The sequence below is a fragment of the Mastigoproctus giganteus genome, chromosome 9 (genome assembly GCF_048544385.1).
Source record: "Mastigoproctus giganteus isolate SK-2022 chromosome 9, ASM4854438v1, whole genome shotgun sequence".
NCBI lineage: Eukaryota > Metazoa > Arthropoda > Arachnida > Uropygi > Thelyphonidae > Mastigoproctus > Mastigoproctus giganteus.
Window position 1 is genome coordinate 92,376,992 of NC_143583.1, and position 25,672 is coordinate 92,402,663.

The 25,672-nt window shown below is 34.3% G+C and overlaps 1 protein-coding gene across 1 annotated transcript in view; it reads left to right on the forward strand.

Moving 5' to 3' along the window:
- The first annotated feature begins 773 nt into the window (after window positions 1-773).
- LOC150080544 (uncharacterized) overlaps window positions 774-25,672 on the forward strand; it is a 62,194-nt gene continuing 37,295 nt past the window's right edge. The window contains exons 1-4 of the mRNA XM_090380727.1: window positions 774-2,352; window positions 9,203-9,340; window positions 14,971-15,015; window positions 16,922-17,057. Of these exons, the coding sequence (XP_090236853.1) occupies window positions 774-2,352; window positions 9,203-9,340; window positions 14,971-15,015; window positions 16,922-17,057 (1,898 nt within the window). The remainder of the gene's footprint in view (window positions 2,353-9,202; window positions 9,341-14,970; window positions 15,016-16,921; window positions 17,058-25,672) is intronic.

A 25,672-nucleotide genomic window follows, 5' to 3' on the forward strand; every position in this document is an offset into this window, starting at 1 on the left:
TGCGCAGTAAGCACTTCCAGTTGGTGGATGCTCTTGCCATTCTCTTGTAGTAGCCATACAGGGGACTGCGCCACTTGTTCCACTGTCTTCCTCGGAGACCATCTATGATTTTTCGAGCCGAACCCTCTGCCTTAGGCCTGAACGCGAGTGACTTTATCCTGCGCCACACTCGATGCAGTATATTAATATTTCTCTGTGACATCATCCATCTATGGAGGTGGACCTGTTTAGCTTCGGCTCAAGTTCAGTGATAGTTCTCGAGAGTGACGCCAGATGGGGCCACAATCCACCCCAGCAGCCTCTCCGACCTTTGGGGTCCATTGGAGCAACTTTCGCTTTCGCTTCCGCCAAGGCGGTACTTGAACCTGGGTTTATCCTGAGCTTTTGCGGCACCAGTGAAAAAAAAAAATTTGAGTTACCCTAGAGAGAGAGAGAGAGAGAGAGAGAGAAAAGTCGATCGATTCAATAGTGTGCTTATCCTTCACAACAATATTGTGAAGGATAAGCACACTATGAGACTCAGATGAAACGATGCCTTTCACGCTACTATCGTAGTTTTTCTTTAAGGGTTGTCTATGGTGTATCTACACCATTATTATATAGATATAGAATGCTAAACTCTTAAAATATTGTGCCTAGCTGCATTTAATTTATTTAAATATTAATGTAATAATGAACATCACGTAAACCACTTTCCAAGTAATTAGAGTTTTAATTTGTTTCAGGTAAATGATCTTGTTTATCGATAGAGGGCGAGGAGTGTTATTTTGAATATGGCGCTTGGTGCAATATCGGCATGTTTGAATTGGAAAATATTAACGTTCCAAATTAATCGAATGGGATGTTTTGTTAATAGTCTACAGTTGAGACGAATTCGAGGAATCAAAAAAGATTATGCAGTATTAGGAGAAAAGGAAGATTCTCAGCTTTGTCACGATAAATGCTCTCGCGTTAATGGTGTTTCTGATACAAGTACAGAAGACTTTTTCGGAATAGATAGTGATGAAGGAGTTAAATATATCAATGAAACGGCTACAGGATCCCCCATTCATAAGTTTGAATTTTTAACGCGCAGAAGGGATGCACGGTTTAGCGATGAAACATTTGTGCATACCTCTTATGGAAAAATTCGGTACGATGTGGATAACTCACCTAAATATCACGGTCAGTATGAAGACAGTAAACTGCTAATCGATCCACATATTCGACAAATGAAAGCAAAGTTAAATGCATATGACTATTCTGAAAAAACCACCCGAACTATATCGAAAAAAACACCCGAAGAACATGTGCCTAAGCACGCTATTACACACTCTGAAAAATATAAGAAAGATAGGTTCATATCCAAGACCTTTAATGATCAATCAGATAGTGATGATTACAATAACAAAGAATTTTTAACCAGTGTCTTGCCTGAGAAATATGATACACCTGAGTGCCTCAATGTACCACAGAGAATGAAAATGCCAGAAATAAGTGACATTCACAGCGATGGGGTGCACAGTTTTATTAACCAGGACTGTGAAATAGGTAATTTTAAAGGCACAAATCATCTTAAAATTCAAGATTGTCAGAAGACAGTAAAAGAAACTGGAGCAATTCCAGATGATACTTCAAGGACATTAAATAATAGTTTTATTGATCAACAGTATTTTGAATTAGATTCAGAAAGTAATCTGAAAATGGATAATTGCATTGGAGTGTGTGATGCTAGAAATGATGGTTATGTTCCGGATGTGTCAGAAAAACTTAGTAGTTTACATATGTCTGTAGAAGAAAGGGGTAATTTTATTGATCAGCAGTATTTTGGCTCCGATGCCAATGAATCTACGTTAGTACATTCTGTAAAACACAAAGAATTTAAATTCTCAGAAGAAACTAGCCAATTTTCTGATGCCAGTGATCTTGATTTTGAAATGAAACAGGAGATAAACAGAAGCAAAAGGAAAAATGCTTACGATATTAATCATAATCAGTTTAGTTCACAGACTTACAATACCTCTGTAATAAGCAGTAGTAATTTCACTGATATTGTAGAAGTACCTTCGAGAAATATTAAAAGCCCACATGATATAGAAGTGAAAAAGTTCAAATATGATTGGAAACAAAATGCACACATGGATCTTATAGATCCATCCAAGCCAAAATATAAGAATAATGACATCTCTATGCATGACAATTATGATGTTCAAGATTGCAGAATAAAGAAGGTTGATAAACCCCAGAAAAACATTGATGATAAACAGCAGAGCAACTCGTTTCTTTCTGAAAATGTCAACACAGCATATGATTTTGTTAAGAAAATGAGAACTGATTTTAGATATAATGTATCACAAGAGGAAGCAAAACAAGGTAATATGTAATTGCCATATTTTTCTGACAAAATGGAAAATTTTAAAATACACTTAATAATTATATAAATAAGTTCACTTATTAGTCAGTATTAAAAAATTAAAAAGAATTAAAGTAAGTATTTAATCAGGATTTGTATAATAAGTCTTTGAGGTTTGTTGTGGATATTTTGCTAGTTGTGATAGTTGTGATTTGGAAGGCTAAAATGTTGACTGAGTTATTTGGGTCTTACTTGTGAGAAGGGTGCAATTTCACATTTTTCATTTCCACTGCCATGCTGCTAATGACGGTAACTTGGGTATATCTTCCCCCCCACATACAAAGCAAGCAGAGTTCTAGTTTCCTTCAATTGGCAAAAAAAATTTTTCATGTGCAACTTGCCAAGCGAAAATCCAACTTTAAAGTGTACACAGAATATTAATAGAAAGTTGGAAGTAAAATAAATATAATGTAATTAATTTCATTGCTAGTACAGCTTACAGCACATCCAGTAAAACATTTTTTTTTTTTTTGTTAGTGCGTTGGCTTCTGTGGCCATAATGCACCTCCCAAAGTTTTTGCAGTTTACTTTGATCCAAGCCCGAGGCAGGATTCAAACCTGTGACCTTTGAGTTACCAGGCAGACACTTTACCCACCTGGATAGCCCGGTCGGCATAAAACATTTCATAAAGGAAATGTATCGTCACTGTGCAATTGAAATACAAAATATTTACATTATTATCCAAATTCATATAACTCTTTCTTTTTTTTTTTTTTTTTTTATGAGAACCCCAAACACGAAAGGTATCAAAACCTATAGTACTTAGTACCGTGCATGGGTTGAAGGAGAAGTATGGGGAGAGGGGAGGGGAATGCCGGAAACTTTGCTCTAGAGACTAAACATGGGTTTCACCACTTCTATCACTGTATCAGTTAGAAATAGATGTTTTTCAAATTAAAACTCATTAAAACTTACATGCAGTCAACATTCCTTGTACAGATTAACAACTTGGCTGTTTTGTTGTTGAAAATGACATTGCCAGCAAATTGGACTATAGTGAAACTGTAGCCAATTTTGCTGGCAAGTATAAGTTTGTAAGTATTTTGCAAGTATAAGTATTATAGCCTAATTCATTATTGTACTGTAGGTGGGGGGGGGAGATAACCTCATGTGAGAAACATGCACTAAATGTATGTTTAATTGTCAGTGTGATATAAAATAATTATGTATATCTGTATCTGTTTTACATTGTTTTACTTCACTGAACCACATTACCAGATGTACTTAGAGAGAGTAGTGGCAAATGATTCAAAAATGCAAGCATTAGCCAAAAAAAAAGAAAAATGCTGACATCACCTGTACATCCCTTCAAGAAATTTTTTAGTTCTTCCTCAAAATTATTCAAACTCCACTTCCACAACATTAAATGGAAGTTTGTTCCAACAATTGACCACCTTAAATATTCTTTTAGCAGCATGGTGTGCATGTATATCAAGAAATGGAATGGAAAACAGAAAAAGAGTACATTACCATTCTCCATGTCCCGAAATTTAGTAAAAAGATCAAAAACAGCCAAAAATGTAATAAAAACTCATTCCACTAAACACCCAGCATATAATTAATAATGCAGAGATTGCCAAAAATAGTATATTGTGCAAACTGGTAGAAGATTATTCAAAAGAATTAAAGAACATAAATATGTCATAGCCCACAGATTAATAACAAAATAAGATCTTGTATTCCACACCTGGTACATGGATCAATGGGACTTCAAGAACACTCCTGTTGTAACCATTGACAGCTACAGGAAATCTTTCATTATTGGCATAACCAACAGTATTAACCAAAACAGAGGCATGCAGATAGACCTTATCCACATGCATCTTTTCAAAAGTATGGTATTAGAACAGATAAAAAGCAAAAATAAAGACAAACCATAATAATTATACCTCAATAAAAGAACTCCATCTCCCTTCTAACATAATCTTGAACCAGGGAAGTGTCCTCTGGGTAGGCAGTGCCTAGCCAGACTAAAATTTAAATATTAATTATTAAATATAAAAAGTAAATGATTTCCAATTCATTATAAAAATATTAATTTAATGCATGAAATTCAATGTATTATTTAGTAAATGGGTATATTTTGAGGTTAGACAGGCACAATTTCCCCGTGCCTTTGAATCTCAATATATATCATGGTTTAACAACGCATTATGTTGTTAAACCATGTGCTGTGTTAAGCAGCTCCAGATGTGTACTTTCACTTCTGGGAGTTACAAGTCGACTGTGAAGATAAAATTTTAAATTCCCATGTATTAGTTGGCAGTTGATGTAGTTCCTCCACTGTCACTTAATTCTAAGGTCAATCATTCTTTGGTTTAGTAACTTATTCTGCTGGTAATGTCACTGTTATTATTACTGTAGCCTTATGCTTTTTGTGTAAAGTTTGAGTGTGGTATATGCATATATAAACTAATTAATTGTGCTGTATATGCTTTGATAATGTATTTGACAGTTACGTTTAATTAGCTTTGATGTTCTTATGTCTAATTACATTGAGATTGTTGTAATAAAGTTAAAATTGTTATTGAGATTTGAGTAATATACTCTATATTTAACTTCTTGCTCTACCTTGTGTTTGACCTGAAGATGTATTTAAATATATTTTAACCATTCTACTGGCCATCTGGCTAGTTAAGTTGTTTACATAAGATGATCTTTTTTTTTTATTTTATGAGTGTTAACCTGTTAGAAATTGTATATAGAACTAAAAATATTATTGATTGTTCTGTAGATAATTTTGTGTAGTTACATAGTGATGTTAAACAGCAGCTGATATGGGAAACCCTGGGGTCCACCAATCAACAAGTGAATAAATGAAAAAAAATAAAAATTTATTATTATATATAATTATATATATATCATATTATATATATTTAGCTTTACTCGATCCAGTGAAAGTGTCTGCAATTCTGCCCAGACACTATAGGAGGGAGTATATGATGAGAGCCCTGTCGATCAATTCGGCCCTGGAAAGATTGTGCAGGGCTCAAGGGGTAGAATTTTTTTCAGCCTGGTCTGTACTTGTTAACAGGAGAGACTGCTTCTACAGGGATGGGATACACTTAAATAGAAAGGGTGCAAGAATGTTTGCTGATGCTATCGAGGCAGTGTTAGGTGGGTCGAAAACTGCTAGATTGGGGGGGATACAAGGATTAATAGATTAACAGTAGCCACTGGCAGAGGAGAAAGTGATTCTTGCACTGCTTCTATTGGAATGAGCAGCAGCCTGGAAAATAAGATGCAGGATATTTCAGAGCCTGCTGGGAATCATGGGGGTACAAGTGAACACATGGGTTTTGTTAGGGTGGCTAAGAGGAAGAGCAGGTGTATGTATACTTGCGTGTACACCAATGCTAGAAGTTTAGTAAATAAATTTGATGAATTTGATGTATTGCTCAAAACATCAAAGGCAGATATTGTTGGGATTTCAGAGACGTGGTGTCACACAGATATAATGAAATGCAGAACTGGAATTTGGGGAGTACAATGTCTACAGAAAGGATAGACAGGATAGGAAGGGAGGAGGGGTTATGCTATTAGTTAAGAAACACATAAAATCCAAGGAAGTGAAGCCAGTCGACATCGCTAGACAGTGCAGTGTCGAGTCAGTTTGGTGTGACATAAGCATTGGGGGATCAAAATTGAGAGTAGGAGTGTGCTATAGGCCTAATGACTCTGATGAGTATAATAAGAAACTGTACAGAGAAATAGAGTGGGCCAGGAAATCAGAGAGTCTTATAATGGGGGATTTTAATTTCCCAGATATTGACTGGAATTTGGGGCTGGTCACTCACACACTAGCAAGGCTTTTGTGGATTTATTGGATGATTGTTTTCTACATCAGCATGTTCGGGAGGCAACTAGAGTGCAGCAGTGGCTGGCTCCAAAGATTTAAAGACAGGAATAACTTGGTTTCATGAAATGTTTGCAATGGGTCTGGATTAGTTGACAAATAAAAGCCTACAGACTGGTTGTGTTCTGTATGGTCCATTCTTGAAAAATATCAGGCAAAGGATATTTTTTAATCTTGACGAGACGGGTTTATTTTATAATTTGCTGCCAAACAAAACATTTACTGTTCAAGGAGAGTCTTGGTATGGTGGAAAATTAAGTAAACAAAGACTCTGTTCTGTTATCAGAAGTGGACAGAAGAATGGCTTCAGATAAAAGGAACATTTTGGTGATTCTAGATTGTTGTACAGCACATTCTGTCAAGACACTTAAGTTGACAAATGTACGGCTGTTGTTTTTAACTTCCCATTACCACCAGTTTTATGCAACCACTGGATCTGGATCAAGGAATTATTTATAACCACAATAGAGCATATACAGCCTGCCTAATATACTTGATATACTTGATATCCTGCCTAATATACTTGATATCCTCAGCATAGAAGGAAGGTCACAATTTGCAGCTAAATTGGAATGTCTTGGGAGCTATCCATAACCTTGCTATTGCTTGGGACAGTATTGCATCAAGTGTAATTTCAATCTTCTCTGGTTTAAAACCTCTACCACATTCTGCCAAATTCATATGATGCCTCTATCGTTCTCCCAGCTCCACTATCACTTGGAACTCTTAATCAACTGCTTCAGAAAGCGTGGCTTTGGAGAAAATATCATTGAAAAACATGGGCCAGCAGATGAATGTGATAACAGTTGAGGAATTGGGGAATTTGAAGGAGCATATGGATTTTGTTGGCAAATTTGAAGAGTTTGTGAAGGTATATGATGTAGTTTCTAATACAGAAATGCAACACCAGAAGAGCTGCCAAGCAAAACGATGATTTTTGTTACCAGCGACAGTGAAAGTGAAGAAACACATACATTTCCATCTAAAAAAGATGTCCAAAATGCATTGAGCATAATAGAGAATGTTATCCTGCAGTAACAATAAAGAAACAACTATTACATTTGATAATATCTGTGCTGTAGTTAAAAATGTATATAGGACAAAAACTGTGTATATATTGGATTCTTTCTTTAAATGAGATTAATTTATCTAAAGTTATTAAGATTAATTCTTTTTATTGTGATACTAAAATATTGTATATATCAAAATATATACTGTACAATATTTTCATTTCTGTTAATTGCTTTTCTCTTAGTTTATCTTACAAATAAAATGAAATCTTTAAAAAGTGTGTTGTTAGACAAGTCTTGTTTTTTTATTATTTTATTTTATTAAATAAAATTTATTTATTTATTTATTTATTATTATTTTTTTGATATTATTTATTATTATTCTTAGTTATATAGTGTGCCAAAAAAAAAAAAAAAAGATAAACTTTTGACACTTTTTGGAGACCTCCTTACTACAGACCTCATTATTACAATAAGTGAAAATTTAGATCCCTTGAACTTTGTATTAATGAGATAGCAGCAATTAACATTATCATAATAAATAGCAGCACTTGTACATTTTATATCTAATATTGTTGAAGTGAAAAGACATTGTGCATTAACTGTGAAAGCAACTGAGGCTATGAGGCATCACTGTGTTATGTCTGTAATAGTGCATCCTTCTGTCAGTTTGCTGGATGAAAAAACTCGTTTCCAGAGAAAACCCATGCAGCCCTTGTCCAAGACTGACTAACTCAGTCACTTTGTGAAACAAAATTGTTATAAGTTCCTCCTGTCAAGTTGAAATTTGAACCCAGTCCTTTTCAGTACTCAGAAGCTGTGCCAATACATATATATATATTTTTTTTTATCTCTCAATTCCTTATCATCATGACAATGTGGAGATGAAATTTTCTCTGAACATACACATTAATTATACCTGGATTAGGAATTTTTGTGTTCCTACAGTTAACTGATTGATAATTTTACTTGAGCCAAAAATAAAATTTCAGATATTTTTCTGTACCGTTTTATGAAATAATATTAGCAGTGCTAATATTAGGATGTCCATCCTATAAAAGCCAAAACAGTAAAAATTACATCACTGTGGCTTTTATATATGGGTTCTGGAAATTTCCAGATTTTTCTGTTCAGAGAGTATTTTGTCCTGATATTTTCATATTCAGAATTTTTGTCCAGATGTTCATCCCTGAAAATCTGGTCCTGCTCTTATTGGGTAGAGGCCAAAGAATTTATAAAAATTTAATCAGGTTTTTCCTTCTGTTTTAAAAACATATCTTCATAATTGCTGTGTAGTGAAACCCTAAATTTTACTATCCAGTAGTGTATTTTGGTTTGCTTCATTTTGTAAGAAGTGTTATAGAATTAACCAAAATTATTTAGATCAGTAAGGTTTAATTACTAGTGTAAGAGATGTTAAACATTTGCAATAGTTTCATTTCAATGAATGTCAGATGGAGTTTTAGCACCTTACCCAGTACAAAAATTAGTAGTGACAAATGATACAAGACAAACTTATGCAGCTTCAGCAAAAAAAAAAAAAAAAAAAAAAATTCCACACATCACTTGTTCAACCCCTCTAATAAATTTTTAGTTCTCCCTTAAATTTATTCAAACTACCCACTTCTACAACACCAAATGGAAGTTTGTTTCAACGATCCACCAATATTAAACTATCAGCATTAAACAGTGGTTTATTATTATCTAGTTTTCCCTGTATTTGTGATACCTATGAGTGTCTCATGGTATGGTAAGCACGTGCCTAGATGTAGCCTTAATTATAAATTTCAAATATTATAAACTGCTTTTTTAAAATTTTTTTTTTTTTAGTTCCCAAAGCATGAGAATTTAATATGGAACAAATTCAATATCCACATCTTCATATCAATATCAAATTTTTTTATTTGTTATTTTACTTATTTTTTTTATTATTATTATTTCAGGTGATAAAATCTTGAAATTTTCTAATTCTCTGGATTCATCATCTGAGAAAGAACCAATTAATGAAATTCCAGATATAACAAAAATGACTCAAGGAAGCTTGGTTGCACTGTTGAAACATAATATTGTTTATAATGAGAGTGAGTATTGAAAAAAAAAAAAAAATGCTGTGCTTTACAAACTTATAGTCCTAGATCATTTGAATTGTGTTCTTAAATAGAGGCTAAAATAATGCTATTTGTAAAGTTTTCTTTATGTATAAATACAAAAAAAAAAAAAAAAAAAAAGTCGATGTTATCTCTAAAGTAGTGATAGCAGTAAAATTGGGATGCATTCAACCGTTAATAATCTCCATAAAAAGGAAAGTGAGAATAATCTCAAGAGATTACAGGACTTGAAATTTTGTTATATGTAGATTTTTTTCAATCTTGTTAATTTAGCACTGCAGAGGCTTTGGATACACTAAGCTTCATAAGACATCAGCTATTTGCTTGATTCCTTTTTATTACCTATTTTGTAGAGATGGTATTCATTTGAACAAAGGTGGTGCATAGATTTTTGCTAGTATCATTGAGGATACCTTAAGGGTTCAGGGAAACTGCTAGTTAGGGGGGAATGAGGATAATATAGATTTGCATTATCTGATGATATGGGTTAAAGTAATGTTTACACACCTCAAGAATTGTTTGTTGCTGCAACAGCCAACTTTGGCAACATGTTCTGAGGGAAGCAACATTTCATATGAGTGGGAAGATAAAGCTAGGGAAACAAGCTTAAATAACCTTGAGGGGTGTGTCAGGGTAGTAAACTATAGAAGAATACTTAGTCTCAACTATGTCTGCAGTAATGTCAGGAGTGTTGTTAATAAAATGGCTGAATTTGTAAATGAAAATGTAAAGTACTACATATGGGAAACAGCAACCCCAGAACAACGTATCAACTCTGTGGTACTACACTGACAGTGGTAGAGAATGAAAGGGACCTGGAGGTGGTTGTGCAGGCAGATATGAAGCTTTCTGAGCAGTGCAGACGGGCTACAAGAGTAGCTCATGGTGTATTGTCAATGATATATAGGAACTTTTCTAGCAGGGATAAGGAGGTGATTATTCCCTTGTATAAGGCAATGGTCAGGCCACACCTAGAGTACTGTATACAGGTCTGGAGGCCTCATTTCAAGAAGGATGTAAAGATGCTGGAACGAGTACAGAGAAGGGCAACAAGATTAGTGAATGGAACAAAGGGGTGCTCTTACGAAGAAAGGCTTAAGTTTTGCAAATTACAGTGTCTGGAGACTAGGCACCACCGAGGTGATCTGATAGAGGTGTATAAAGCCTTGAATGGTTTGAGCATGCTCAATGCTGATGGGATTCTTCCTCTTGCTCAGAATAATCACCTGAGAGGGCATAAATTCAAATTGAGGAAAGACGGATGTAGGATAGACGTGAGGAAATTTGTCTTTAGCCAGAGGGTGGTTGGTTGGTGGAACAGACTTCCATCCCTTGTCGTGGAAGTTGATAGCCTAAATAAGTTTAAGGCTCAGCTGGACAGGTATTTCGAACGAACAGAGGGGTGAAGTGGAAGTGGTTATTTTTTATTTATTTATTTTTATTTTTTTATTTTTTGGCTGATGCTGCATAAGCTTACTTTCTTGCATCAAATGCTTCTACTAATGCTAATGCTAATTTGAACTCTTGGTTAGATCAACTAATGCTAACATAATAGGGCTAACAGAAACGTGATTCTACTTGGAAATGGGAATGAAGAATTCCACTATGGTATGTATAAGATATTTAGGAAAGATAGGGAAGATAGATGAGATGGTAGAGTCATGCTTCTTATCAAAAACAACCTAATTGTGAAAGCAGTTTTTTTTTGGGTCTGAAGTTATGCCTGCCAGCATTGAATCTGTGTTGTGTGAGTTAGTTAGAGACAAAGGTATAATGAGAGTGGGAGTAATCTACAGACAAAGATTGTAAAGAGTATGAAGAGAGTCTCTATAATCAAAACTATATGCAACTAGGCATAATATCATAAGAGCCTGAAATTATCTATTTAATATCAGTGTAAATACACATAAATAGCTCTTAAAGAGAAATCTACGAAAGTAGTGTAAAAGGCATCATTTCATGTGTACCTCATAATGTAATCATCCTTCGAGCATCCAATGAGTTACCATGTATTGCACTACCTCGAATAAGCAATGCTTCACTAATAGAGGAGTCTATTGTTACTTATTCTTAGTGAGTACCACAATCCAGACGACACCATTTTATGTCTTGTGTTGGCCTTTCATCGGTGGGTGGGCAGGTACCCTGGTATTGCCAGATGACAACCCAGTTGTGAAGTTAATCCCACAATATGAGAGATGGCAAAAGATGTATGTGATCAAAACTAAATGCAACTAAGCATAATATCATAAGAGCTTGAAATTGTCTATGTAATATTGGTGTAAATACACCATAGATAGCTCTTAAAGAGAAACTTACGTGTTGGCCTTTCATCGGTGGGTGGGCAGGTACCCTGGTATTGCCAGATGACAACCCAGTTGTGAAGTTAATCCCACAATATGAGAGATGGCAAAAGATGTATGTGATCAAAACTAAATGCAACTAAGCATAATATCATAAGAGCTTGAAATTGTCTATTTAATATTGGTGTAAATACACCATAGATAGCTCTTAAAGAGAAACTTACGAAAGTAGTGTAAAAGGCATAATTTCATCTATCTCATATTGTGATCGTCCTTCACAATACATGCAATACATGGTAACTCATTGTGAAGGACGATCACAATATGAGATACAGATGAAATGATGCCTTTTACACTAAGGGTAACCCTCGTATAACACGGTAGTTAGGTTCCTATAAAATGTCGTGTTGTGCGAAACCACATGATATGGAACTAAGAAAAGGTACAAAAGGGGGGGGGTTATGTTCCAAAAGCTAACAAAAATACACTATTTCGTTAACAAAACTAACAAAAATACACCATTCTAGATTTTGTGTATCTTCTTCTCTTTTGCTTGATAAATTTTTGTGAATTTCATCATATGGAACTAAGCATTTTTTGAAGCTCCCTTTTGATTCTAAATAAGATTCTAATTGCTTGGCTAACTTTATGCCTTCCCGTATGCTTTTTAGTGTAAAAATTTGGGAGTTTAGAATTTTTATCTGCGCTATCATCCTCTGAATTGATTTGGTTTTACCTCCAATGCCATTCCCACCAAATCCGCTTCGTCAGCCTCTTTTTCTACCAGTAATTCTTGAATGTCTTCAGTAATCATATCTTTTTAAAATTTTTTTAGGAGCATAGGTGACTAAGGCCATGTTTCTCTGTGTATATTGTCTATAAATTGCATGTGTCCTGAGATTAATTTTCTGTTTTGCTGGACGAAAAACCCGATATTACAGGAGGAAAAACCATGCTACCCTCACCTGAGCCCGACTAACTTGGCCACATTATGAAAAAGATCCATAAAAATTCCTCCCATCATTTACTGGATTCAAACTCAGGTCTTTTACACCCGGTATGGGGGAGGAGGGCAATTCTATCAACTGTACTACCCACGAGGGCTTCGTTAGTCATATCATCAAAACCTTCCCCTCCTACTGGCGTAGCATGCTCTACTATTGCACCGGTTCTCTTTTCTGTTGGTTCGACCATATTTCTTGAATGAACTGGCTCTGGCCATACATTTTTCCACACGTATTTAACGTTGACACTTTTACTTCTTTCAGCAATAAAGCTATGATTCTGATACAGTCCACAGTTGAGAAATGTTTCCATGCCTCCATTACTTCAATAGATTTGGAATAAATTATTTCCAAAATCCATTGTAAAGATTTTCTGATGTAATGAGATTTAAAGGTGGATATAATGCCTGCCTTGATCTAATGGCTGAATGAAAGAAGTTGTATAACCTAGTACAACTGTGGTGGTAGGAACAGAACTTCAATGTTTGGATGACTTAAACCTTTTGGATGGCCTGGTGTGCTATCCAATACTAATAAAACTTTGAAATCTAGCTTTTTCCACAAGTTCAATAGCACAGAATGTAACATGGCGATTTCCCAACAAAATAAAATACAGGGATTTCTCAATATTTTTTTTTAACTAGTGAGTCATCAGCGGAGATTCAAAAAGAGTGGAAATGTTGAAAAATTACATCCAACAGGGTTTCCCCTACACAAAAGCTCAAAAATACTGTTATGTGAGATTTACTGAAAATTTCTTACCATGTTAGAGCGAAACTGTGTTATATAAGTACCATGTTGTGCAAGGATTGCCGCAATTTATCAATCGTGTTAGAGCGAAACCATGTTATAGAAGTACCGTGTTATACGGGGGATAGCTCTTAAAGAGAAGACTCTTCTCTTTAAAAGCTATCTATGATGTATTTACACCGATATTAAATAGTCTCTACAGATGGATTGGGCAAGCAAGCATGAATGTCTTATTATGGGTGACTTCACTCTGCCTGATATGACTGGAATACATGGGAAGGAAATTCATCATGGAGAAAATTTTTTTAAAATAAACTAGATGATTATTATTTGTACTATCATGCTAGAGAAAATACTAGGAGTGAGATTATTCTGGACTCATTATTACTTATAAATCAGATGACATCATGTCATCTGATTCACAATTTAGAATCATACTATGTTGAAGTGTCAGGAACAAGATATCCATATGAAGAGTATTAAATAGACTTTGACAAAAATAAGTATATAAGATTATATACAAGTTTTTTTTTTTTATCTGCAGGAATTAAAGATCTGTACTGTTATGAAGGAACAAATATTGATTATTTAAAGTTTAAAATTCTATACCCAATAATACATTGGATGTTAATGAGCATCATGATTATGAATATATTAACAGTAGATCAATAGATGTTCTATTTCAATGGGGATTAAAAAATTTACTTTATTTACTTTTCCTTCAACACTGTTCACGCTCCTTCATTTAATAAAGCTTCGATGTTTATTTACTGATAAGGGAGTTCTGTAAGTGATAAGAGAATGTATGTTTCTTCAGCTAAGTGTATGTGTGCATGCACATTGGTTAATTGTTATATGAATTGAGTAGTGTAGTATGAAAGTAGTATATAAGTAGGGAATGATTGATATAAACAGAATTTAATATAGGTTTTTTATAAAGAGAGATTTTTTTTCCTGTATAAAATTTCATGTATATGAATAGTGTTTTTTATGAAATGGCTCAAATAATCATAAAATTTTTGAATTTTATGGTTATTTGAGCTGAAATTGGTATTATTTTATTAAGAATGTAAATATTTTTAAATTTTTTGTTTCCAGTAGTTTTTTTTTTTTTTTTTAGGAAAATGAATGTTTTTAAAAGAAAAAAAAGGGTGTTTTTACAGAGATCTGTTTTTTTTTAATAATACAATTAAGATTCCTGCTGATATTCAGGCCATTGGCAATTGTTCATAAAGTAGTATGGTCTTTCAACTTCTTTTCAGTGGTTCATCATCACTTCAATCATTCCATTATATATCTATTGAACCAGTACTTGAACTTGTACATGAAAATAAACGAAACTTGTACATGAAAATGAAATTATCTTTTGTATTTGAAGTTTCTGCGATGATAAGTAAAACTTAATTAATTATTTGGCTGTTTATTAAATAAGTTTATAGTATGCTACATTTGAATAATATGAAATATTGTTGTGTATAGCCAAATATGCTCTTCAGCTATTGTTGTTCTTTCAGAGATTTTAATTTTAAATATTATTTTCTTTTAGATGACATCTTGGCTATAAATAAACCTTATGGTATGCCATATGATGGTAAGTAACTTCAATTATAAAAACTTTTTAATTATTATGAAAGTTTTTATTTTTCAAACTCAGTTATCTTTTAGCCATGTAAAGTAGAAATAAAATAACAGTATACAGTGAAATGTTATAACAAACATGTAGGGAAATGAAAATATTTTCTAATATAGTTGGGGAAGGATGGTATGTGGTTGTTTTCTATTAAGACTATTACTATATTTAATACCACTCATATACCACATGAAATTAATAATATAGCTATTAAGCCATTCACTTAAACTACTATACATTAAGGTGACGTTTCAGGCATCTTACTGATACCCATCATGAGACCATGCTGTTGGGGGAACAGAAAATAGAAAGTGTTAGAAATTTGAATATATTAGAATATTACAATTACTGATATTACAATTTACAATTGCAAAGATACGATTCTAAAGTATTAAATTAGACTGATCTTAGGCAAATACAAAGAGATTAATTCTTAAATTCTTATTTGGTAGCAGACTCCTTGTCAGTGCTCCCAGCATGCAGGAGAGAATGCTGCCAGCAGTAAATTTTGCTGCTGGCAGCACCTCTTGCCTGTATGTACATCACAAAGTGTATAAGTTATTTGGGGTTGCTGTTCCCCAAGTGTAAGATTCTGCATTAAACATAGCTGCCACTTTTAAAGCCATTCTTGAATCTTCTTCAAGTCATCCTGAAAGGGTGCTGCTTGGTATACTAATTAAAAACTCTCCCAATCTTTACATCATCTGCAAATACCAATGGTGCTGCTTGGTATACTAATTAAAAACTCTCCCAATCTTTACATCATCTGCAAATACCAATGGTGCTGCCTGGTATACTAATTAAAAACTCTCCCAATCTTTACATCATCTGCATCATGCCCATTATACCTTTGTCGACATAGTTTATGAAAATCAGAAACTACAGTAGTCCAAGAACTGATTCTTGTGTGGGGGGTCTCCACTTCTGATGTTACATGAATCTCAAGTATATCCATTAATCACAACCCTCTTCTGCCTTGTGCTATCCTGCATTCCATTTCAGAATCTTTCCAGTAATCCCAACATGTTACAGTTTATACAGTAACCTCTCATGAAGGACTGAGTCAAATGCCTTGCTAAATGCCAAATAAACTATATTGAAATTGTTTTCTTTCTACATCTAGCTCATGAGTAACTCTCAAAATAGCTTACCAGGTTAGTTAAACATGATGGTTTTTGAATAGCATGATGGAATGGCATAAATGGAAATTCCTGTCTAATCATCTTACATGGTTACCTGTATTTCAGCAGTTGTTGTTGTTATTGTTATTTTGGTTTTTAGGAGCATTAGCAACTAAGGCCATATTGCTCTGGGGATATGCGGTAGTTATTCCTTGACCTTTCCGCATCCTCCGTATTTGGTGGTCACGGGTTTGAACCCTGGTCTAATCAAGAAGCGTGTGCTACGCACTGCTGCTCCTGCCCACCTGGCTATGGAGGCGCAATTTCAGCAGTGATAGAATTTTTTTATATTATTTACTTTAGAGTTAACTGATCTTTTGGTATCTAAATTTAATAATATTTTAATACCTTTAACATAATATTGGACCATGTTTAAAAACTCCCAAGCAGATTATCCTTACTTAAAATATGGTTTCCAATACTCTGTGTTTCCCTTTTGATCTGGAGAAAGGTCATTCTGACTTTCTACCAATCTACACTAATGTTTTGGAGTCTGAATGTTTAGTAAAGTAAGTTTTGGCAAAATAAATTTATCTTTTTTTAAGGTAGAAGTGTTTTAAGTCTGTTTGAAGTTAATAGTGGATAATGAAGTATAAATTTATCTTGGTAACGTTTTATATTTTTTTGTTCGATTTCAGTTTACTGAGGCTTTTTTCTCCCTTTTTTATTTATTTATTTTATTTCAGGATCAGAGCCATATTCCCTTGCTTCACTTTGTCCACTTCTTGCAGAAGAAATCAGTAAACAGGAATCGCCATGTAGTAAACTTTATCCAGTACAAGGAACAGAAAAAAATTCTACCGGAATTGTAGTACTTGCCAAGTAAGTATTAGTTTCCAGTATCATGTTTTTTCAATTTCAGAAAAACTTAAAATCACAGGGAGCTAGGACTGAATTATATGGCAGGTGTTCTGTGAGTGCCCAGTAGAACATTTTTTGCTGCTTGGAAAATATGAGGCTTTGCACTGTCCTGCAGAAGAAACCACATTTCTCCTTCAGTGTGGGTCTTAACCAAATGCACTTATAATGTATTAGCACAATAAGAACCATTTATAGTTCAATTTTCCGAGACAAAGCATTATAAAACTTCCCTTTAGTATCAAGAAAACAGAATAAATTTTTGGCAGTGAAAATTGAGGATAAAAAATCTGGGTTTTGTACTGCCTGTGTTATGATTCATTATCTAATATCAACTTGCTTTTATTTTTGCTCATCTTTTCAGGTCACAATCATAATATTGTGATGCCATTCAAAAGAAGCACTCATATTTGCTTGTTAGTTTTTGCATTGATGTCTTCCTTTAAGAGTTCTATTCTTGTGACATTTGCATCTATCACATCTTGACAGAAGCATTGAGTCATCTTCTTATTTTGTGGTTCTTCACTGTAACTTCAACACTTTTAAAATGTTTCTACTACTTAAATACTGCTGATGTTTTAAAGCATTGGTTTCATAGTCTTCTTGAATCATCTCTTGTCTCCTGACCAACTTTCCCTACTTTAACACAAAGCTCTCCCATGATTCGTTCTCAAACAATAACAAACTTCTACTTCAGCTACCATAGCATTTAAATGATAAAGTAATCATTTCTAAGGAATGGTTACTTTATTCCACTTCATAATTGCCAAATTGATAGTTATTGTAGAAGAGTTTCCAGTATTTTTCAGTCTGCTCTTGCACTTAAATACATTTAGATACACTTACCATTTTGATACATATTATACAGCTTGAAACATGGGCCATAATTTGATGTTAAAATTGAATAAAAATTGGACTTTAAAAGTGATTTTATCTAAAGTTAAAAAAATCATAATAGTAATAACAGTGATTGTAGCATGGGAAGACATGTCACAACTGCAATCATACAACTGTTGTGTTTTTTTTCCCCCTTCAAATAAAAGCAACTTATGTTCATTTCAGAAGTACACCAAGGATGTTTTTAGACAAAACTGTTGATGGGGGAAAAACTTTCCCATTCAGAAAAAAAGCAGTTGCTTAGGCAAAATTTAAATTTAGAAATTGTAAATAAATGGTAACGTGTAGTGCAATTTTAACATCAAATTCAAGAATTTTAGACCAAATACAACAAATGGCCTACACCTATAAATGAGAATGATAGACCCTTGTGCCTTTTAATTAAAACATATTGTATGATAAAATGACTGTCTCAATACTATCCATAAACAACAAATAATAAATATAAGATAATAATTACTAAATTAGTTAAATTAACACTAAAGAAAGGGGAAGATCTACACTTGCGTAATTCAAACTGTTCTACTTCCTCAGTATGTAGAGAATATGAACCAGAGCTGTGATGCCCAATACGTTCTACGTTGATATCAATATTTGATTAAAACAAATGATTAGAGTAACAAATAATTTAAAAAATATAGTATGTAGAACACTTCCATATGATACTCTCCAGAAATTAAAATGAAAAACTTACATTAGAGTAACAAATAGTTTAAAAGAATTTAATGAAAAAAATTGCAAAACAATTTTCCTTCCTGAAGCTAACAAAGCTTTTCAACCGTATGTTGTGATCACAGGAATGAAAATTACCGAATAGGGGTGAGTATGCAACTTAAATAGGGATTATTTGTCTTCGCGCATGTGTGTAAAAGCCCACGAATTGGAGATGAGATATGGCCGATATGGAGACGAGATATGGATGAGATGAGGCAAGGCAACTGCCTGGAGGCAGTTGCCTTGCCTACCTACATGTTAGCTACGGCACTGCTCTCCCCCCCCCCTTATTCCCTCATCTTCAAAAAATCTTATTTCCTTTTTATCAAAAATAAAAAATATTTCATTTTTGACTTTTTATGGCACTATATCCGTATTAACGAAAAAGAGGGATTGACATTTAAGCTTGAGGAAATGAGGAAACCAAATCTAAGTTGTGGGGGGTGTTATTTATTTATTTATTAATTTTTATTTCCTTGTACTTTAGTATTGCTGTCAGTGGCCATTGTTATGATTTTTGTACAGCAGCTCCCACAAGCTACCTAACTGCACTAAAAAAATGAGAATTTCCAGGAGCTGAGGGATACTTCCCTCCCCCACATACACACGAGTATATATATTATATATTGTATTAATATAAACTTATATATCGTATATATATTATATGTGAGCTGTCAGTTTCTCAAGAGCAATGACACAAATATAAAACAAAAGTCATTTATCATACAAATCTACTTACACAATACATCTGGTGTTCATTTACATTTAATCTATTAATTTTTCTAATTTAATCTTAATCACCAATATCAATTCTCTTCACAACAGCAATCCATAAGTCGCTAACTTAATGCTAACAATTCCATGTAATGTCTCTTAATTTAGCAATATCAATTTTCTTTACAACTTCAACCAATAAACCAACTCAATACTAAACATTTCCTTATTTCTCGTGTTTCTTCAACTTCAACCTTACTCTAAAATAATCTCCCACTTTATCTAAGTACCATTTCCAAAACAACACAGTTCAGAGGACTTGCCTTCCTTCTCTTTCACAGTTGGATTCCTTTGTGTGGATTCCTTCCACGGAGTGTGGTGATGTCTCTCTCTCTCTCTCTCTCTCTCTCTCTCTCTCTCTCTCTCTCTCTCTCTCTCTCTCTCTCTCTCTCTCTCTCTTCTTAGTTGAACTCTTCATCTCTGCTGTATAGCTCTTCCAGTACTATCTTATTTAGAGATTTCGAGAACAGTTCCCTGTTAATACTGAAGAAAATTATCACAGACGTAGTAGAAGCCAGGGCACTATCTGACTGACTTGTTATTCAACTTCCGGATTAACTTCTAGCACAGGAACATGCCCGGCGGAACCCTTCACTATATAGCTGGACACAGAGTAGTAAGTAACATACCTCTCTGTGGCTGGACACTCCCAGAACTGGACGCAAACTGAACCTAGAACTATTACTGGAAGTCTGCAACCCCTCCGAACAACAACAACCACAAACCCCTCTTTTGGTGCAAGCACCTTATTTATTTCCTTCTCATTTATTTATTTATTGAATTGATTGCAAGTTACAATCGTCCCTTGTACTACTTTTTTATATGCAAGCTTATGTGCAAACCCCAGAGGGGTTTACACGCATTTACGTATCTCCCTCTATCTAATTTAAACCTGACCCAATCACGGTGTTATTCTTTAAACTCACTCTTCTTCCTTTGGTGGGAAAAACAGAACATTTTTCCCACACAGCGAAACGCTTTCATCTTTTACCTCTAGATCATCTGTTCACAATATCTTTGAACTGCTCCATACCTACACCCTTTCCCAAAATGCACTGTGTCACATCCTCAAGTAGTGGTGTAATAGAGGGATTAAACTATTGTTCAGAAGCTTTTAATTTTAACCCTTCCACACCTGCATACCATTGTTCACCATATTCCTTAATTGCCCTACCACTAATGGAAATATTTCCATAATGATGTTTTCGTTATTCCTTAAGTGCTTTACTTCCACACACACACTATGCTTACTAAGAGAAATATAATTGTAAGATTATATGTTTTACAGTTTCATGAAGTTTTAAGGTTTCCGTTGCATTTGTACTGTGTATAACAATCCCTCATTTGCAAATTCAGCAGTATTAATGATTTATTGTTGTCAGTTTTATAACCTTTATGTGACTAAATCAATGGATAACTATTTTTTAAATTAGTACCAAAAAACTGGTATTTTTGTATCAATACCAGGATTTGAATACTGGAAAAAAATGACAGGGATCCCGAAATCTCAGTATTGTAAGCCCTACTGTATATGTAGATAAATATAGCACAATATTTAAAGTGCAGAGTATCCATAAAGTTCCTCTGGAGTTTGATGGATTCTGTAGACAAATACAACTACTGTAAAGACAGTTTGCTGTAACTTTTAGTAAATTTCTCAATGTGGATACCCTTGATGTCACAGAGTATATCTAGATGGAAACTGATTTCCCGACATGATCACTGCAGCATATTGACATCTATCGTCACAATGGTATTCATGATATCGGTCTTTAAGTTATCTATTCCAGTGACTGTAGTGTGATACACCTGGAAGTGAATCGTCACGAGCTAAGTTCTTTGTTCTTTTCCTTTTAGGCAGTTGCAGTACCTACACCACAGAATGGTATGCCACTGGATACACTATACTTAACATATCCCCACACTTAACCACCCCGACTATGAATAAGTCAGCATTGGTTAAGTGTGGAGAGCAGGGTGGCAATGGGATTGGCCATCTCTACCAATCTATATTTCCAGAAATTTATTACTAGCAAACAGCTAGACCCTAGTGGGAGTTCTCCCATCTTATTACAGTCGAGTTCTTGTTGTGTTTATGGTTGCAATTACTGAACCTGAGATACTGCAAAAAGTTGGATTTCAGTTTCTCAACAATAAGTTTTAGGGAAGCTGAACTGGCAGAGATGGACAAATCCTTTGGCCATTTTGCTCTCCAGATATACTCCCCTGCACTATATCATGTGGGGATATGTTAAGGACAGATGTATTACACTACAATCACTGAAACTGATGACATGAAAACCCATATCACAAATGCCGGTATGATGGACTTTGCTATGCTGCAATGAACATAGCTGGAAATCAACTTCCAGCTAGATACACTCTATGCTACCAATGGTGCTTACATCAAGGAATATCAAGTTAAGCAATGTAAATTTGGGACTTACTACAAATTACAGCAAACTGCTTGTATTCATTTGCCACCTGTTGACTTGAAAAGCTGGAGATTGGGTAACTGAAAGCAGCAGGAAAACAAGAAATTTTTTGATAAAAATAGGCAAAAAGAGCTTTTTTTTTTTTTTTTTTTTTTAATGTAAGAGGCATTTCTAAGTCTGCATTGCATTATAAATTAAATTTCACCAACAACATACACATTTTATATATATATACTGTGGATTCCGGTTATCTGGGCCACTGGTTAATTGGGGCAGCCATTTATTTGGGGCAAATCTTAAAAAACAAAAACCAATCGAGAAAATAGCCAGGGTTTACTTTGCTTAATTGGGACAAAATGCCGTTTAATTGGGGCAGGAGACCACAGCATTGGAAATTATCCTACGATTGTCTCCAACGGTACCACGTGGTTCGGTTGAAATTGTGGAGGTTACAACCATAAAACAATAAAAACAATTAGCAGTCACCTGTTTATTGGGCTTTTCTGTTAGTGAAATCTATCATAAATGGACAGTAAACTCGATCTTACTGAATTTGCGATAATACTGACAGCTGAATTCTGTGGGTTATTATGGTGAAATGAGTTTACACTTCCATGAAATCTTCAATTATATAAAAAAATTAATTTTCAGATCTTCTCTTCATTCCTATTTTTAAAGCTTTGTAACTCGTTACTCCATTCTCACTTGCGCGTATCGTGTTACTTGCAATTTGTGTGTGCCGTGTTCTTTGTTATTGATTACTTATCTTTTTATTGTTTTAAATTTTAACCCCCACCCACAAATGTCAGTGAACAGAAATGTCAACTAGTTCGTATGTACATATTAGAGTGCGTATTAATTATTCTGATTTTCATGTATCATTTAATTTTCTAATTGGTAAGGTAATAAAGGGTAAATTTGTGCTTAATATATCTTTACTTTTATAGCCTGTGGATAATATTCCTCATATTTTCTCTAATTAGAATCGCTGCTTAATAGAATTAAAATTCAATTCACAAACATGATCATAATGACCAGCGCTTACTACACATCGTATAGTTAACAGTACTTTACTTAGGTTACTCTATCATAACGTGATTTGATTGTACAGTGAACTAATTGTAAAGGGTGGGGTACATTGTATTTTTAACTATTTACATGAAACTTCGGATAATTGGGGCAGCCGCTTAATCAGGCCAAAATGCACTAGTCCCGATGTGTCCCAAATAACCGGAATGGACTGTATATATATATATATATATATATATATATATACTACCTTTAAATATTGACAAAAGTTTAATTATAATAAAATAAATAAATAAATAATTAAGCATTCATTAGAGGCAGCGACTTGCAATTCCTCCATATGAAGCCGAAATATATTTTAAATTAAATAAAATAAAACATAAGCCAGTAGTATGGCAAAAACTGTAGAGCGAAAATTAGCATAAAAATAACCAAATAAACAAACGAACGGAAAAGAAGAATAAAAGTTAGACATAAATAATAGCCCGAAACCCCTATATAATTTCGAACTTTAAATCCAATTAACATGACGTATATAAAATTTAGAATAATGCCAATTACATATTAATTTAGCGGTACCCCCCCCCCCGAGAGGTACCAGTTCCAAAAGACGTGAAATATCACCAAAAAAAGGGGGTTGAAGGAACTACTAAAAGATAACAAAATCAGAATAAATAAAATAAAATAAAATAGACTGACCATTATGCCCCATATGGGCTTCATATGGAGGAATTGCATGTCGCTGCCTCTAATGAATGCTTAATTATCTATTTATTTAATTTATTATAATTTAACTTTTGTCAATATTTAATATAATTCAATGGTAGTATGGGTTGATATGCTAATTTAGCAGCGCCTGTGCCGCCATCTATTTTCCTTTCTTCTATATAAGCTGATTCAGCTTACAGTATGTCAGTGGTGTGGCTCTGCTTTAGAGTGCTGTCTGTTCTATAATTTATTTTTCGCTGCATAAGGACCACTGCCGTGTAAATCCTCTGCATTGGAGGATCGATCGGAGGAGGAAGGGTGATTTGGTACTTCGATCTTTTCACCATTGCGATGATTTGTATAGCGATTGAAATGCAGCGATTCCATGACCATTATTGGCCTCGTGGTCCTCTGTCGATATGGGCATAATGGTCAGTCTATTTTATTTTATTTATTCTGATTTTTTTATCTTTTAGTAGTTCCTTCAACCCCCTTTTTTTGGTGATATTTCACGTCTTTTGGAACTGGTACCTCTCGGGGGGTACTGCTAAATTAATATGTAATTAGCATTATTCTAAATTTTATATATGTCATGTTAATTGGATTTAAAGTTCGAAATTATATAGGGGTTTCGGGCTATTATTTATGTCTAACTTTTATTCTTCTTTTCCGTTTGTTCGTTTATTTGGTTATTTTTATGTTAATTTTTGCTCTACAGTTTTTGCCATACTACTGGCTTATGTTTTATTTTATTTAATTTAAAATATATATATATATATATATACACACACACACACACACATATATATATATATACAGACTGATGTAATGCATCAATACAGACCAATGTAATGCATAATCTGTCACTTAGATGGCATTAATTGGTGCTGATCTATATTAAAATTTAGAAATAATATTTACAAATAAATTCTTTGCCTAATACAGATATATATATATATATATACACACACACACAGGGTGTCTCAAAAATACATGGCATAACTTCAGGAATGAGTTCCTCATATGTAGACAATAAAAATATTTTATATCAACATAGTTCCAGAAATGCTTGTTTCCCCGAGTTATTAACCGGAATGTCTTATCTCCAGCAGATGATTTCCTTCATCACAAGGTACTGACAGAATCTGATGGTTTTCCATTCCGACCATGTACTCAAATCAGGAGCAAGCAGATATGCACTTCACATACGGTTTGGTGGACGGCAATGCTTTGGAGGCTCGTTTGTACCACGAAAGGTTCCCAGAACAAAGATGTCCAGACAGGAAAATGTTTGAAAGTATCCATCGCTGCCTTTGTGAACGTGGGACCTTTACACCTTGTGCTGCCGACAGAGGACGACCAAGATCTACGACTCCTGAAGTAGAGGGGCGGACCAACTGCCTCTCATCCATGCTCACCTGATTTAAATCCACTAGATTTCTTCTTCTGGGGCCATTTAAAGTCATTGGTGTATTCGACTCCGGTAGCTGATGTGGAAACTCTCCACAATCGAATTGTGGCAGGTAGTGAGACAATATGAAGCATGCCAGGAATTTGGCATCGCTTCGCGAGTGCATGAGATTTCGATATGAGGCCTGTATTCAGGCAGAAGGTAGACATTTTGAACAATTACTATAAGGTGATGTGAACAGTTAAATGTCCTAGACAGACCTTCAAAACTTGGAAACCAAGCATTTCTGGAACTATGTTGATATAAAATATTTTTATTGTCTACATGTGAGGAACTCATTCCTGAAGTTATGCCGTGTATTTTTGAGACACCCTGTGTGTGTGTATATATATATCATCATCATCAGCCATTTTCATTCCACTGCAGGATGAAGGCCTCTCCAGCAACTTTCCAGTTCCTTCTGTTTTGTGCAATGGCCATCCGTTTACTACCCACAAACTCATGAATTTCATCTGTCCATCTCTGTTGTTGTCTTCTAGCTCCTCTTCAATACCGTTCTGTTATTTTCTTAGTCCATCTGTCATCATGTCTTCGAGCTATGTGTCCTGCCG